At 51.4% G+C, this 15,244-nt stretch overlaps 6 protein-coding genes across 6 annotated transcripts; 2 read left to right on the forward strand and 4 right to left on the reverse strand.

Annotated features, from left to right (window-relative positions):
• Positions 1-293: 293 nt before the first annotated feature.
• TRUGW13939_08128 (uncharacterized protein) lies at positions 294-2,156 on the reverse strand (the record flags this gene model as incomplete). The annotated part of the gene is made up of 3 exons (XM_035491264.1): positions 294-1,156; positions 1,218-1,671; positions 1,731-2,156. 3 exons carry the CDS (start codon positions 2,154-2,156, stop codon positions 294-296), a joined length of 1,743 nt encoding a protein of 580 aa, XP_035347157.1.
• Positions 2,157-2,637: 481 nt separating this feature from the next.
• TRUGW13939_08129 (uncharacterized protein) lies at positions 2,638-5,406 on the forward strand (the record flags this gene model as incomplete). Its single annotated transcript, XM_035491265.1, has 1 exon — positions 2,638-5,406. The coding sequence occupies one exon, from the start codon at positions 2,638-2,640 to the stop codon at positions 5,404-5,406; it is 2,769 nt and encodes a 922-aa protein (XP_035347158.1).
• A 183-nt stretch (positions 5,407-5,589) lies between these two features.
• On the reverse strand, positions 5,590-6,981 carry TRUGW13939_08130 (uncharacterized protein; the record flags this gene model as incomplete). Its single annotated transcript, XM_035491266.1, has 4 exons — positions 5,590-5,955; positions 6,021-6,716; positions 6,794-6,862; positions 6,940-6,981. 4 exons carry the CDS (start codon positions 6,979-6,981, stop codon positions 5,590-5,592), a joined length of 1,173 nt encoding a protein of 390 aa, XP_035347159.1.
• A 738-nt stretch (positions 6,982-7,719) lies between these two features.
• TRUGW13939_08131 (uncharacterized protein) lies at positions 7,720-9,107 on the reverse strand (the record flags this gene model as incomplete). The annotated part of the gene is made up of 4 exons (XM_035491267.1): positions 7,720-8,061; positions 8,116-8,310; positions 8,380-8,692; positions 8,923-9,107. The coding sequence occupies 4 exons, from the start codon at positions 9,105-9,107 to the stop codon at positions 7,720-7,722; spliced, it is 1,035 nt and encodes a 344-aa protein (XP_035347160.1).
• Positions 9,108-10,318: 1,211 nt separating this feature from the next.
• Positions 10,319-12,421, forward strand: TRUGW13939_08132 (uncharacterized protein; the record flags this gene model as incomplete). Its single annotated transcript, XM_035491268.1, has 4 exons — positions 10,319-11,045; positions 11,101-11,508; positions 11,564-11,638; positions 11,694-12,421. 4 exons carry the CDS (start codon positions 10,319-10,321, stop codon positions 12,419-12,421), a joined length of 1,938 nt encoding a protein of 645 aa, XP_035347161.1.
• Positions 12,422-12,759: 338 nt separating this feature from the next.
• Positions 12,760-14,592, reverse strand: TRUGW13939_08133 (uncharacterized protein; the record flags this gene model as incomplete). The annotated part of the gene is made up of 3 exons (XM_035491269.1): positions 12,760-14,319; positions 14,386-14,511; positions 14,569-14,592. 3 exons carry the CDS (start codon positions 14,590-14,592, stop codon positions 12,760-12,762), a joined length of 1,710 nt encoding a protein of 569 aa, XP_035347162.1.
• Between the last annotated feature and the right edge of the window lie 652 nt (positions 14,593-15,244).

A 15,244-nucleotide genomic window follows, 5' to 3' on the forward strand; every position in this document is an offset into this window, starting at 1 on the left:
CCCTGTCAGAAGGAGTGTTTTAAAAAGACATATGGAGCATGCCGCTTTTTGACCGCCTAGAACGTTAGACTCGAAGACTCTTGCGTGGGATATCTGACATCAATATAGTACATATACTTCATTATGACTTATATCAATGGACTCCAATGTTGGTTACTGATAAACGCATATGTGAAGGCTGGTAGCTTAAATCTATCCACTGAAGAGGCCAGGTACAAAGTCGTGATAATGACAAGAAATAATAGCAAACAAAGACGAATACGTGACAGAACCAATGTACTACAGTCAGACAACTAGAATGTGCTGGTTGCAAGCCGACTAGCAGCATTCTTTGCATCCAACCGGCCGTCGTCCTCCTCAGCAATAGAGCTGACACCGCTCAGAGCTCGAGCCCGCCCTTTACCGCCGTCACCGTTGGCGTTTTCGTCCTCTGGAATTGGGACGACAACTGCGGCTCCACTGACGCTCCGGCTCAAACTGTCGCCGCGACGAGGAACGCCACTCCATGCATCGCCCTTAGGTCCTTGGCTCGATGCCATGCTTGCTCTTCGCACTGCAGGGTGCGCTTCTCGCCCAAGACGACTCAGTCCACCAGAAGCGTCGATCGCCCGAATGTCTGCACGAACGCTCTCGAGCAAAGCCAATGTTCGACGTTCGGCTTCAATCTGCCGTAGGGTGTAGTCTCGAAGGCTTGCAAGGACATCGTCTGAAGTCCGGTTAAACCACTGTCGCGTTTCCAACAACAAATTCGCAGTTACCCTTTCCGTTTTCTTCGTAAGATACGTCTCTTGCCCGAGGGCCTCGTCCAAAGCACTAATAGCTTCGTCCACCTTGTCTGGGCGAACTGATGTGCTGCCCTTCAACCGGTCTGCTGCGGCACGCTTGCTACGCGCCGTCTGTTGCGCCTGAAGTAGCTCTCGAAGGAGAATATGGCGATTCGTCAATGTTTCTTTAACAATAAATGCGTCTGATGAGTGGTACTCCAATGGATCTCCTAGTGTTGTTGCTTCTGCTGTGGCTTGGGCCGCATGATAGTCACCGGTCGTTTGAATAATTCGGCCAAGTTTACGATAGGCATTTCCTAATCCAGTATGTGTCTCCTGGACATGCATATGCCCAATCTTGACACCGAGATCGGATTCTGCCAATCCGAGGCCTGTAACAAAAGTTAGAAACCAGCGTGCCCTTCACGTTTCATGAGCGACCTATATGCTTACCTCTCCGGGTTTTAACTACGCGGTCAACCTTTTGACTCGCATCCAGAGCACCAAGGTAAAACATCTTTACAACCGGGCGTGCGCTCTGTAACTCTGGGGTATCATCCGGCGGCGGTGCGAACTGCTTGATAACCTTTCGACGAACACCAGTTGCAGGTTGCTTCATCCGGACGACCGGGCTATAGCCAAAATCGCTTTCGACAAAAAGAACAACCTCGTCATCATGGGTGAGAACCTCATTTCCAAAAACGTAGTTCATCCACCTCTGCATAGAAGTCTTGACACGAATCTCGTCTTCATCGGTTCCTGCACCAGCCGGGGTGAGCGGGGGAGGAACGGCCGGAACCAGAGCTTCCGGGTTTGAAGATATCAAGTGCTCGGCAAGTTTGACAAACTCAGAATGGGTGCGTCGAACATCTCGGTATTGCGTGGTGCGAAACTTGGGGATGTTGGTCTACCACGTGGTCAGCTCACACGTTCATTCATATCTCACAAAAAGAGTCTCAAACACACATAAACATCGAATCGTAAGACGGGGTCTTTCTTTCCCGTCCGCTCCAGAGCCGTTATCTTTCCCTGAAGTTTATATGCCGGTGCCGGCGGCCGGGCAGCATTTTGTCGAGCTCCGGTTTGATAACGAGCAGGACCCTCGGATCGGGGCGATTGTTGGTTGGCAGTCGACTGAGGTTGCTGACTGGGTGTAGTTTCACCAGCCTGGGAGCTTTGGGGCGTCCCTGCAGCCTCCCCCGGTGCTGTTCCTTGCGCAATCCCGGATTCAGTCTCCTGGTAATTTCCGTAGGGCGATTGCTGGTGCGGAGGTAAGGGCGCGGGAGGGACGTCAGTGTGTTGTCCGGCGGAGGCGAAAGTGTTGCTATCGGGGTGCGGGGATCCCCAAGGGGAAGGTTCCACGAGATCATTAGACATCGTTGAGTAATCCATTCCGTGTATATGTGCGACGATTCGAGTGATATTGGCCGGCGCGCAGTCAGGCACCAGTTGTCCCGTTGCGATGGCGCTCAATACATGCGAGCGCCGAGACTTGGCAAGGTGGATCGGTTGAAGAGGCAGTATGCACAACAGCCCTTGTAAAATCAAAGATGGAGGCGACAGATATTGCACACACACAGAGCTAGAGATAGAGGTAGAGAGAGACAGAGAGAGGGGGGCAAGGTCGGATAGGCAGTCGCGGCAGTGCGGAGATGACATCGTGAGGGCCAAGACTGCGGGTCCCTGCCAGGCTTGTGATTCGCCAATCCCGCATGCCTTCTGAAAGCTGCCACTGCAGACTTCATTATTATTTTGTCCCAACAACAACTCGAGCTCAACTGCGCTGCCAGATTATTGATTCCGTCTCGAGTATGGGGGCAATTGGCAATTAGAATACTCTCTATATATTTCTGCTCTCTATTTTGGCTCGAACATGGTGACCGCCCCTTTCTTGGGGAGGGCTATTGCCCGACCTGTAACGGGCCTGTCAAGGAGACCAACATCCATATGCACATCTAAGAATATCTCGAGAAAAACAGCTGTTGCTGTCCTGAATAGAGGTTTTACTCGAGACTTCAGCGCTACATCGCTTCTTCAGGAAGAAATCGACCTTGAAAAGACTCGCAACATTGGTATTATCGCGCATATCGATGCCGGGAAAACCACAACCACCGAGCGCATGCTCTACTATAGTGGCTTTACACGCCGAATAGGGGACGTCGACGATGGGTCGACAGTCACAGACTTTCTTCCTGCGGAGCGGGCGCGGGGAATCACTATTCAGTCTGCTGCCATTACCTTCCATTGGCCACCCCAGGGGGCAGCTGGCGAGGCCGACAAGCTAAGCGTCCAGGAGCTGGATGACAAGCGTCTTCCAAGATCGTCAGTCTCTCACACGGTCAATCTGATTGACACTCCTGGTCACGCCGATTTTACATTTGAGGTGCTTCGGTCGTTACGAATCTTGGATGGGGCTGTGTGTATTCTGGACGGGGTTGCTGGCGTTGAAGCGCAGACGGAGAAAGTATGGCACCAAGCAAGTACATACCGAATCCCACGCATCGTGTACGTCAACAAGCTTGACCGAGACGGTGCCGCTTTTGGGAAAACAGTACGCGAAGTAGGCTCCAGACTGCATGGCTGGCCCGCAGTCTGCCAAATTCCATGGTTCCAGGGAGGCGATGGCCGGTTTACGGGTATTGCAGACGCAGTCTCCCTTACCGGCCTTCTATGGCAAGAAGCTGGAGATGGGAAATCAGTCAAGGCGTTCGACCTCGCGGGACTGGAAGCAGAGGATGCAAAACTCGCTAGTGAATTGAAGCGCGCTCGAACAGCTTTAGTTGAGCTGCTAAGTGAGCACGACGAAGACATGGTTGAAAGGTTCTTTGAGCATGAAGAGGACCATTTGGCTATTCCACCCATTGACATTCTTAAAAGCCTCCGGAAATGTCTACTCGACCCTGCAAACAAGATCATACCTGTCTTTGCTGGTGCTAGTTTCCGCAATATAGGAGTGCAGCCTCTGCTAGATGCGGTCACTAATCTCTTGCCTGGGCCGACAGAATCTCCTGACCCCGAAATCAGTGTTGGAAACACTACTGGAAGGCTCAGTCGACTTCTTAGCGGAGAATTGACAGTTGATCAGAGCAAGCAAGCTACGACTGGGAAATCCAAGCAGAAGAAAAAGGCCGCTCCACCTGCGGCTTCTACGATAAAAAATCCGGTTGCTAGTTTAGAGAGCTGTTCGTTAGCATTCAAAGTTGTCAGTGACGCGAAACGTGGCGTACTCGTTTACGTTCGCGTCTATTCCGGATCTCTCAACCGACAAAGCCTTCTTTACAACACCAATCTCAACGTTACAGAGAAAGCCCCCCGCCTTTTCAAGATGTACGCCAACGATGCTGTGGAAGTCGAGTCTATCTCTGCAGGCCATATTGGAGTTGTTGCCGGTTTGAAACTTGCTCGGACGGGCGACACCTTGATATCCTGTGTAGGTAGCAGGATGACTCCCCCAGAACCGCTCAATACACTGCAGCTGCGTCCCATTGACGTTCCTCCTCCTGTTTTTTTTGCAAGCATCGAACCACACAGCCTCAGCGAGGAAAAGAACATGCAAGAAGCTTTGGCATTGCTACTACGGGAAGACCCCAGCTTACAAGTAACCATCGACGAGGACTCTGGCCAAACACTGCTCAGCGGCATGGGAGAGCTTCATTTGGAAATTGCCCGAGACAGACTCGTAAACGACTTTAAGGCCAAGGCATCCATGGGCCGCATCGAAATTGGCTACCGCGAGTGTGTCCTAGGCCAGTCCGGCGCCGTCACCAAGACCTTTGACAGAGAAATCGCAGGACGCAAGGGCAAAGCCAGCTGCACAGCTGTCGTCGAGCCATACGACTCAGCCGAAGAAAACACGGATTTAGGAGAAAACATCATCTTCACGCAAACCCGCGATGGGAACCAAATCGTCATCCGCGCTCCTGGCCTTGATACCACGACGGACAAAAACGGTAACGAGCAGAGCTCCCAATTACCGTCACATCTAGACGTCAGCACATTCCAAACATCTCTCTTCAACGGTGTCCTCTCGGCGCTCGCGCGTGGACCCCAGTTCACATTCCCTATACATAGCACACGAGTCACGCTGACCTGCGATGTCGTCGAGCACCTTTTCGGATCCGAAAGCAGCACCTCGGCCATCTCCGCAGCGGCGCGACTCGCCACGCAAAGCGCACTGCGAGAGCTCGTCGCAACAGCCCCGAAAAATAGCACTGCTCTGATGGAACCCGTCATGAACGTCATCATCAGCGTCGACGAAGCCAGTCTCGGCAGTGTGGTGCACGACATCTCCTCGGCGCGCGGCGGACATATCATATCCCTCGACGAGGAAACCTCCATTACCACCACCACTACCACAAATAATGATGATGAAGCCGTCGTCGACATCGACGTAAGCAAAATATACGCTCCACCAGACCCATTCGAGTCGCCATCCGTGGCTGGTGGTCTTCCAACACAAGCTTCTGCAAACCAAGCGCGCACGATCACAGCCAAGGTTCCCTTGAAAGAAATGGTTGGGTATTTGAAACATCTGCGTAGTCTGACGGCCGGTCGCGGCACGTTTGTGATGCATGTTGATCGGTTTGAGAAGATGTCGGCGCAGCGACAAAAGGCGGTGTTGACGGATCTAAGTAATATGTGAAAAGAAAAAAGAAAGGCACTGTTTGCATAGATGATGCATGTATACTAGGAGGAAATAAGTGTTTTTTTTTGTACAATATAACTACTAATTTATTCATTCATTCCGTGAGGGAGGGATATCAACTACCCTACTCTACAACTAAGCTAGCTAAAAAGGGTCAATGAACGACATGCATCTATTACCCTACCACTCCTCTCCCCAGTCGTCTTTCTCTTTGCTCGGCGCATTAGGTATCGTAGATGCAACGCCCGTAGCCGGATTAAGCCTTGAAGCTGACGTGGTCGAAGAAGATGGCGTGTGCCTCAGGGCCGTCGTTCCGATAGACCCAGACTGCCTCTTTTGTTGGTTGGTCTTCTGCTCTCCAAGCGATGAAAGGTCGTCCCAGAAATCCTGGCGCTCGGGCTGATAACGTCGCTGTGTACCAGGTGCGTCGGGGCCCTCGACAAAGCGGTTGAATTGATCAGCCGCACCCTTTGCGCCTGTTTGCAAGTTCTGGCCAAGTTGTGCGGCCTGAAGTCGGGCTTGGGCTGCAAATTCTGACTCGGCGAGCTACAGTAACAAGTTAAAAAAAGATCATTCCCCCAGGATATTATAGGGTGTGTAATAATACGTACCGACTTGGCTGTAGGCTGTATATAAGCGTCATTCACAGTTTTGGCACTCTTTCCAACGGCCGAAGTAAACCACCCGAAACCCTTGGAAAATGCTGCCACGGGATCCTTTTGGAAATCCTCAAACCCAGGCACTGGTCCTTCTTGACGCGGAGTACTGGATACCGGAAGTCCGCCACCGAAGCCACTATATTTCCCACCCTGCGAAGGAGCTAGGCCATCGGGCCGGGTCGCATTGTCATTCCCCATCTTTGCAAAATACGCCTCGTTGCGTTCTTTCTGCGTGGGCGCGCTGCCGAAAGATGCTGGTGAAGCGCGTCCACCTTGTAGCGGGGTGCCTGACCTCGAAATATTCTCTGGGATTGAAGCAGGTGACGGTTGTTTCTTCTTTCTCTCTCCGGGGACATATTCCTTGCCCTCGGCATTGGCTGCCAGTCGATCCTTGTACTCTTCGCCCACCTCACTATCATATCGTTCCTTGATCGTCGAGTCCTCGAATGTGCGACCCTCTGAGACAACGATGGCGTGCTCGTCATAGAATTTCTTCCACGTATCGTTTCCGCCTTTATCCATACGCTGGATTTCGGCGTTCTTAAAGGCGTCCATGGTGATGGATCGAACGAACGAAATGTGTACACCGAGGCCGCGATGAGTGCCAGCACAGTTCAGGCAGATGAATATACCGAATTTCGGCGACGCCTAATCGAAATCGTCCACAAGTCAGCACTTCAACAAACAATACTTTCAAACACTAAAGTCCTAGGAATTGGATTTACCCATTGCGGTGACGGTGCTCCGCAGTCACAACAGCGGTCGTTCCCATTCGTCTTGGAGATTTGAAGGAGCTAAAGAAGAAGAAAAAAGGCGATTAGCACACAAAATTTGATATAGCACATGTTCATAATGCGAGGTTTATTCATACCTTAGCCCTTGTCTCGGGGTCGACTTCCCACATTTTGGACATCTTGGGCAGCCGGACGTTCGTTCGCACTTGATAGAGCTAAAAAAACAATAGAGTCCAGTGTCGCAATTGAAGACTATGAGGGAGGAGTATCCAGATAAATAAACAATATGTATAGCAGCTAGCACTTTCGCCTTCGCATTCCCGGTCGTCTGCTATCTCCAGGGGTGTGCTTGGATGAAGTGGACTCGTTGGTGTGGATAAAGGTCGAGAACCGGCTTAGTCTGTTCCAATGGCTATGACGGGAACCATGGCACGTGCTTTTTATCACATGCCAAACGAGGGCCTCATAATAATGCCTCTCATCTTTAAACTACATGATAAAAATATTGTTGATGCAATTCTTTGCCTGTAATAAACCGTGTCGTCGTCGATTTTGTGTATATTTGTTGGTGTGAAGTTTACGTGAAGAGCTTACTTCTACGAGAAATGGGTACAATGTTCCCTTAAAACAGAATCAATGTCTAATGTCTTATTATGATACAAGTGAATGGAAATAATAGAAATTAATAAAATGATTTCTCAAGTCCATATGGACAAGATCAAATGCCTGGTTTCTGAGCCGCAGTGTGTCAAACACGCAGACACACAATAATAAAGGCTAAATTCATCACTTGTAAGACATGTCAACTACAAGACACCTTCCACTTCTGTAGTGAGTAGCTACCATAAAATTGTAATGACTTCTGCATGGCAAGTCTTGTAACATCCCCTGTTCGTTAATTGATGCTTGACAAAGGCCTAGGCAGCAGCAGGGGCGGGGGTCTCCTCAGCTGGTGCGGCTTCAGCTTCAGCACCTTCAACGCCTTCGGCACCTTCGACACCTTCACCAGGGATAATGTCCTCCTTGCCAGGGCTGTCGATGGCGACCTTGACGGCAATTTCGCGGCCTTCAATCTCCTTGCCGTTCATGTCCTGGACAGCCTTCTCCTGAAGAGCCTCGGAGCCCAGAGTGACGAATCCAAAGCCACGGCCCTTGCGGGGCTCGTTGCGGGCCTGGAGCTTCTTGATCATGAAGCGAGGAATTGGGCGCAGGGCGATCTTAGCCGAAACAGGCTCGTATTCCTGGAAAAGTTCCTTGAGCTTTACAAGGGTTAGCTTTGGAAGAATTTATTGCAATGAATGGGATGATCGAACCTTCTCTTCACTGAGATCGTAAGGAAGATTGGCAACCATGACCTTGGTCTTTGAAGGAATGCCATCCTCAGGAGGACCGCGCTGCTTCTGGGTACGAGGAGCACGGTTCTTGCCCTCGGCGTCGACGGCGGCTTCAGTCACAGATTCAGCTTGGCCAGGAGCAGTGGTCACATCGGCAACCTCACCCTCTTCGCCCTGTTTTTCCCCAAATCAGTAAATTGCTCGGAAACAAATAAGAATGCGAATATCTAATCAAAAACTTACAGTAGCGTCATTGCGAGCCCGACCACCGCGGGCGAAACGGCCACCACGACCACGAGCACGGCCGCGTCCACGGCCAGATCCCCGCTTGCGGCCTTCGCCTCCGCTGCCACCTTCACCTCCACTCACTGCACCTTCCTTGGCCTCGGCGGGCTCGGGCTTGCGAGCGACTTGGACAGACACCTTGCGTTCGAGGACTTCCTTGCCAGAGAGGTTCTGGATGGCGTCCTGGGCCTCCTGGGCAGTGGCAAGGTCGACGAAGGCATAGCCAACGGGGCGGTTGGTGCGGGGATTGACGGGAATGGCAACACTCTCACTATCGGGTTTGTCAGTTGTGATACTCTGATGATGATGACAGCAAAAATAGGCAGAAAGAAAGGAAAAGAGAGGAGCAAGGGTTGTAGGATGACAGCTTTTTAAGGAAGGCTTTGTTTAGCCTCCGCACAGTGCGGGGATAACACAGCTGGCATAAATAGCAACACCCACAAATCCGATGGGGGTTGTATCAAACAGGGGCGAATAACACGAAGCTAAGGTTGCACTTACATGGTGTAGCCGGTGAAGAACTCTTTGAGTTCTCCCTCAGTGGTCGCATACGCGAGGTTCCCAATGTACAGCCGACGACCCTCGTCGGCACTTGCAGCGGCGGCATCAGCCTGGGCAGCGCCGTTGGTGTCGTTGAGGGTGGTAGAAGCCAGGGTGTCGGCGAGGTTGTCTGCGGCAGTAGACATGTTTAGGCTGAGGACACGGGGGTCGTTTTTTGTGGAGGTGTTGACGAAAGGATTCAAAAGAAGAGCTGGTGACTGGAACGGACCGGTGTGTAGGAAAACGACTCAGGTAGCGGGAGGCTGCCTTGTTGGTGGGAGATTGACTTGAGGGAGGAAAAGGGTAGCTTGGTGCCCTAGATACAGAGGGGGGGGGATGAGCGTGTTGATGGAGAAACGAGAAACGATGCTTGAAGGTCTGGGGAGAGAAGAAGAGGAAGTTCGGGCTGGGCCTGGCGGAAAGGAGAAGTGCAAAAAAGGGCAGCAGCGACCGAGGATGCGCGCTAGGCCCGGACGGGACGAGTGGCGGTCGACAGCTCGTGCCAGAGCCGCACGCTGATTGGTGGCCCCGGACCCACCTGCCCGCGGTGTTGTTTTTTCTGTGAAGTTTTACACTGAACGGGTCAACAGGGCATCAACTGTACCTGTATTGACCGTACCGATACCTGCATATGTATTCAATATTACCTGCGGAAAGACAGCGGTGTATGCCATCACGTGTCTGATGACTCATCTTCGTCTTGATTATATCGAGACACCATTCAATGTATATATATATATATATATGTATTTATATGCACTATCTTCCATGCAATAGTCAACTCCCCTTCCGAAACTATTCTTTCTAGCCACTAGTTGACATATGTGTTTCACTTTATACTCTTGCCCCGCTATTATTTTATTTTATATTATTGTATATTATTTATTGATTTTTCTTGTCGCTAGAGCGTGCTGTTGATCAATAATCCTCACCGCGTTTACGTCACCTACAAACCCGCCATCAATTTGATTTATCGGACCATGGCTAATAACTTGATACTGCATGTAGCTCAGGGTCAACGTCGATCGGAGCAGAAGACACCCAATAGCATTAGTAACAAGTTACTAACAACCCTAACCCATATGTGGCATGACGTAGACTCCAAGATTCTCTGTTCTTATTAATATTAATATCTAGATAACCTGCTTATGACAAGCCTTTTGACCCCCGTTGCGGATCCTCGCCCGATCGGGTTTGGCGCCTGTGATTTGCGCGCTGCTTCGAGCTTAGTCAGGTGGCTCAATCTCTCTCCCTGTGCGACTATGACTAGAGTCTCGCCGCCCGCGACTTAAAACCGCGAGTTTTTTCCTCTTCCTCCCTGGAACACCGCTTTCTCTATTGCTCGTGTCTCGCCGCCATGGATCGAATTGAGCAGGCCGAGGATACCGCTGACAGCAGTGCCAATTCAAACCTCCAGCCTCCGCAAGAGGCTTTCCCCTCCCTGCCGGAGGAGACCGCATCGCAGCAGCAGCCGGCAACGAGGGTCCGTTCCGCGCGGCAACGGCCTCGACAGCCCAGTATTCGACTACGCCGTCTGTCTTCGCTCTCCTCCATTGACCAGCAAGCTGCCATCGAAAACGCACAGGCTGCCGCTCCAAGTGCTCTCGCGGGATCGACTGCAGAGGAACCTCTGCCTGGCACCCAAAATGTCGATGACGATGCATGGCAAGCGAACCGCCGTCGTAGCAATTCGGAGCCGCGCCCCGGTCGCTATTCGGCGTCTCCTCTCGTCATACCCCCCGCTGTTAGGACGAAATCGTCGCAGCAGTACATGTCGCCCGTGAAGGAAGAGACTGGTCGGCCGTCTATAGACTTCAATACCGCCGAGCGCCTAGCACCAGAGTCGCGCCTAGCACCAGAGTCAGAAGCCTTGCCTCCTGCCCCCGACGACCGATCGACAGCAGAATCGCAACGGCCTGGAACGAGTCAAGGTAGGACACGGATGCTTCGACGCGCAAGTAACGCGGCTTTGTCTGCTTTTGGTCGGAATCGCGCTTCCACCGTTAGTGGAGCGGACCTTCCTCAGCGCTCTCTTGCCCGTGATGAATATGACTCCCGAATAGTTGATCTTTTGGACGTGATTGGTAAGTTTGATATACCCTGCTTGCCATTCCATGACTAACCCGAGTGACTTATTAGATCCGGAGGTTGCAACGCTTTCCACTTTGACCAATGTTCAGAACTCTCTCTTTATTCCTGATCTCGGAAGCCTACTCAATCGCATGCCAACATATACTCTTACCCGACGACCTGCTGATATCCCCGAAGGCCAACCGCCTGAACGGAGGACTGAAGAAGAAAGGATTGCCGAAGAAGGCGCAGGAAAAGACTATTTTGAGCCTCATCCGACTCGCCCGCTCACAGTTAGCTCTGTAACCTCCGTTCTAGGCGAAAGCCACTTTGCCATACTACCAGAAGGTGTTACTTTGAGCGGCTGGAGCAAGCAGGATGTCGAGGAGCTCAACGACCATGTACGCCATATGCTTCATTCGCGCCGGTCGAAATTCAAACGAGCTATGAGGGGGTTTGGGCAGTATGTTCGGAAACGTAAGTAGACTAGTTTTTGTCTCGCTGCTCTACGAAGAAAGCTAACAACGCCTAGCTCTTGGATTTTTTGTGACTTTGTATGCCACCTTGATCACTCTCTTCGGTCTTGCTTGGGTTCTTTTCTTGATTGGTATGTCTTTTGTTTATTCTTAGTCTCTTGACTGTTATTGACTAAAATATTCTAGGCTGGATCAACGTCGGCGGACGACAATTATACATTATCAATGTCATCGATAACGTCCTTGTGGCTCTGTTTGCTGTTATGGGAGATGGGCTGGCCCCATTTCGAGCTGTCGACACTTATCATATGATCTTCATCGCTCACTATCATCATTTGACGTGGAAGCTCCGAAAAAAGCGTACTCTTCCAAAGTTGCAAGACAAGAACGACTTGCCAATACGCCGCGCAGAGGATGGCGATGCCGAGGCCGATGTTGAGAAGAGCGCAGAAGAAGAAGACCGGGGTGCAGAGTATTCAGTTCTCAGCCCTCTCCAACAATACAGGCTGGACCACCACCAGAAAAAATTCGCAAGATCACATACTTTCTACAAACCCCACGAGACCTCTACTCACCACGCCTTCCCCCTGCGAATTCTTGTCGCCATCGTTGTGCTGTTAGATTGTCATTCCCTGTTCCAAATCGCCCTTGGAGCGTGTACATGGGGCATCAGCTACCACGTTCGCCCATTTGCATTGACTACCGTCATTCTGTGCTGCTCCATCACATGCAACATCACCGGCGGTGTCTTGATTTCCGTCGGAGATCGTATGAGCCGGAAGAAAGATGTCATCGAACGTATGTTCCGCCAGGGCCTCACGAGCGAGGCCATGAAAAAAGTGGAAAAACGGAAACGAAGAGAAGAGGAGCAGCACCAAGAAGAAAACGAGCCTGACCCTTATGCAGGAACTTGAGTTGACAAATATCTGACATATATATAATCTCTCGCGAACCTTGCTTATGATACCCCCCGCCGAGTACGAGATTAATTGATGACTTTTTGTATACATATATGTGTATTTTATTTTTCTTGCCGGTCATTTACTTAGAAATACGTCGTTTAATACAAAAATACCGGAACTTTTGGTCACTTTCTCGGTTGGAATTCGCGGTATGGCAACGTAACCTATTGTTATTAATTAATTGATAAACCGAAACCCTAGATTGCTTTTACATGGCTTCATACTACGTGTACCACCCGGCCCATAACCCTGCATACACATGGAGAGAAAAAAATAACAATATTCGTACATCAAGAATCCCCCGCATCATCACCGCCTGAACTCTTTGGCGTTCCAGGAATATCATCGTCACCTTGCTGCTGTAGCAACGTCGGAGTCGCCATGGGACTGGCGATACTTGTTGTTGTTGCCTCTGCGTTCCTCCGCGTTTTGGCTCCTTCTTTGAGTTTTTCCCATCTCTCACGGTATCGAGTCAAAACGACCTTGAGTTTCTCGTTTTCATGCGATACCTTGTCGATTTCCTTTTCGCGGCGGCGGACTGCGTCTTCGAGATCTTTGATTCGTTTTTCGTGTTCGTTTGGGAGTGTTCCTACCGCTGTTGCTGCTGCTACTGCTGGTGGAGGAATCGCTGAAGATGCGGTTGGGGACGACGTATTGTAATGCTGGTGATGATGGATGGCTTTGAGAGACTGTTGCAAGGCCATGGACGACGATTGCGCGTTGACTTCCCACATGTGAAGCCGTTTGGAGAGTTGGTCGGACAGCTGTTTTAGAGCTTCGTTCTCGACATGTAGCTCCTCCAGTGTCTTGGTACTCTTATAATCATATCCCCCGCTGCCGTGCGAGCTTCTGGTCTTACTGGCTACCATATTCTGTAGCATTTCGGGCGATGGTGGTGTTTCGCGTGCGTCGACAAAGTCTTCGTCGCCGCCGTCATCCATGCTGTTGCGGCGAGCTTCCTTCTCGGCGCGGGACAGGATGCCAGCATATGAGACCGTGCCGCCTGTCGTTGGCACAACGTAGAACGATTCTGCTGCGTTGTTTGGGATGCCTCCATTGGAATCCCGTACTGCTCTCAAAGCAGCTCGGGAGAATAGGTGATTGACGTCGGGTTCAGCAGCCGCACTGGGGCGATCCGAGGTTGCGTTGTTGCGGTCAACTTTTGGTTCCGCCGAGGATTTCTTCTGGCGAAAAAAATCGCTGTTATCGGTTCCTAGAGGAAGACCAGCAAAGGCCAAAGGTGCTGATATCTTGGAAATGAGGCCTTCAAATGTCGAGTAGAATCGCTGAAACGGTTGGTCAGAAGCCAACAGACGTCCTGGTGCCGATTGCTGCCCATGAGCGTCAACAGGAGCAAACTGCTGCGCTTTTATTTCTGTTGGGCTGACCGATGAAGGCGATCGTGGTTGTTTGGAAGTTGGTACGACACGGCTACTGCGCTCTCGTGCTCTCCCTTCTGCTGTTTTTGCCCGCCCGGGTGAGTCAGTCAGCTGGCCTCCAGCGTGCTGCGCAGACAATGTCGGTGATGCCGGGGAGCTTCGACGTGGGATTCCCCGGGCAGAGGCGAGGTTGCTGGCGATTGACGAAGAATCTCTCTGCAACTGCCGATTATGCCCAGGAAGTCTTGGAGGCTGTTGCGGCAAATCTCCCGCCTGTGTAGACTGTGCAACTATCGGTACAGCTTTGGACGCAGAGGATTCGACCTGGCCAGTTCTGTGGTGTGATGTCAAGGGTGAGGTTGTTGTAGAGCGCTCCGGGGACGTCGGGCGGGTGGGATGCTCATGTTGAGAGCGCAAAATAACGGCGAGTCGCTTATGTTCTTCTTCAAGTAGTTTCAAGGTGCGTAGCGCCTATTTCCCAAGAAACAGCTCGTCAGCAAGATTATAGCAAAAGGCGCAAGGAAGTCATCCACACACATAAGTGTCCACGCAATTCTGGGAGGCAGTTGCGAACTCTCCAGCAGCCAAGTCATGCTCTTCACTAGCTGCCACTGGATTTGACTTGCGAGTTTCGAGCACGGCATTGCGCGCATGGGTGTGTGCCTGTATCAGGGTACGCCGTTAGTCGTCAGGTCTAACTAACAAGAGTAGGCTTGGTACCAAAGTCAGAGGAACGGCCTCCATTTCGACTGCGCCCAAAAAGACCACCAGATAATGTGCTGAATCCTAAAGAGCTCCTGGGAACTGTCGAAACAAAGCGTATCCTCATGCGGACTTAGAAAGTGGACCAAGAAAAAACTTATATAGATCTGGCGGAAGACGCAAACGGAGAGATTTGGAGGTGCGGGGAGCTGGATGATTGTCACGGTGGTGTCTGCGAATGACGGATTAAGCAAGCCAAGGCAAACACACGGTAGCTGTAGTTTGTTCACCCTGGGTAGCGTTGATGTCGATGTGATTCTCGAGTGTCGTGTGTCGTACGTGCCATCGTAGGTAGATGCCAAAACGGTGTAAGTTACCACTTACGAGTTGCACAGGTCATGTGGAAGCAACGGCGGCTAGCCACGCCTGCCGCGGTCGTCCTTGAACCATTACGTCGTGGACCGACAAACTAATACTCTCTCCAACCACATCGTCACTGTGCTCGCATTGACCGTGACCCATCGCCGCACTCTGTCCCATCGCAAAGAATAGTTATGGTGCAGGTCCATCTATCCATCCCTGAATTCCCCCTCTCTCGGCGATCTCCCCACCGTACCTCGTCACCCAACGGAGTCAACGGACGCCTCGCCGTGCTAAACCCTTCTAGACCAAAGCGTCAGAGCAGAAAAACTGG

Source organism: Talaromyces rugulosus, chromosome IV (assembly GCF_013368755.1).
Source record: "Talaromyces rugulosus chromosome IV, complete sequence".
In the NCBI taxonomy this organism is placed as follows: Eukaryota; Fungi; Ascomycota; class Eurotiomycetes; order Eurotiales; family Trichocomaceae; genus Talaromyces; species Talaromyces rugulosus.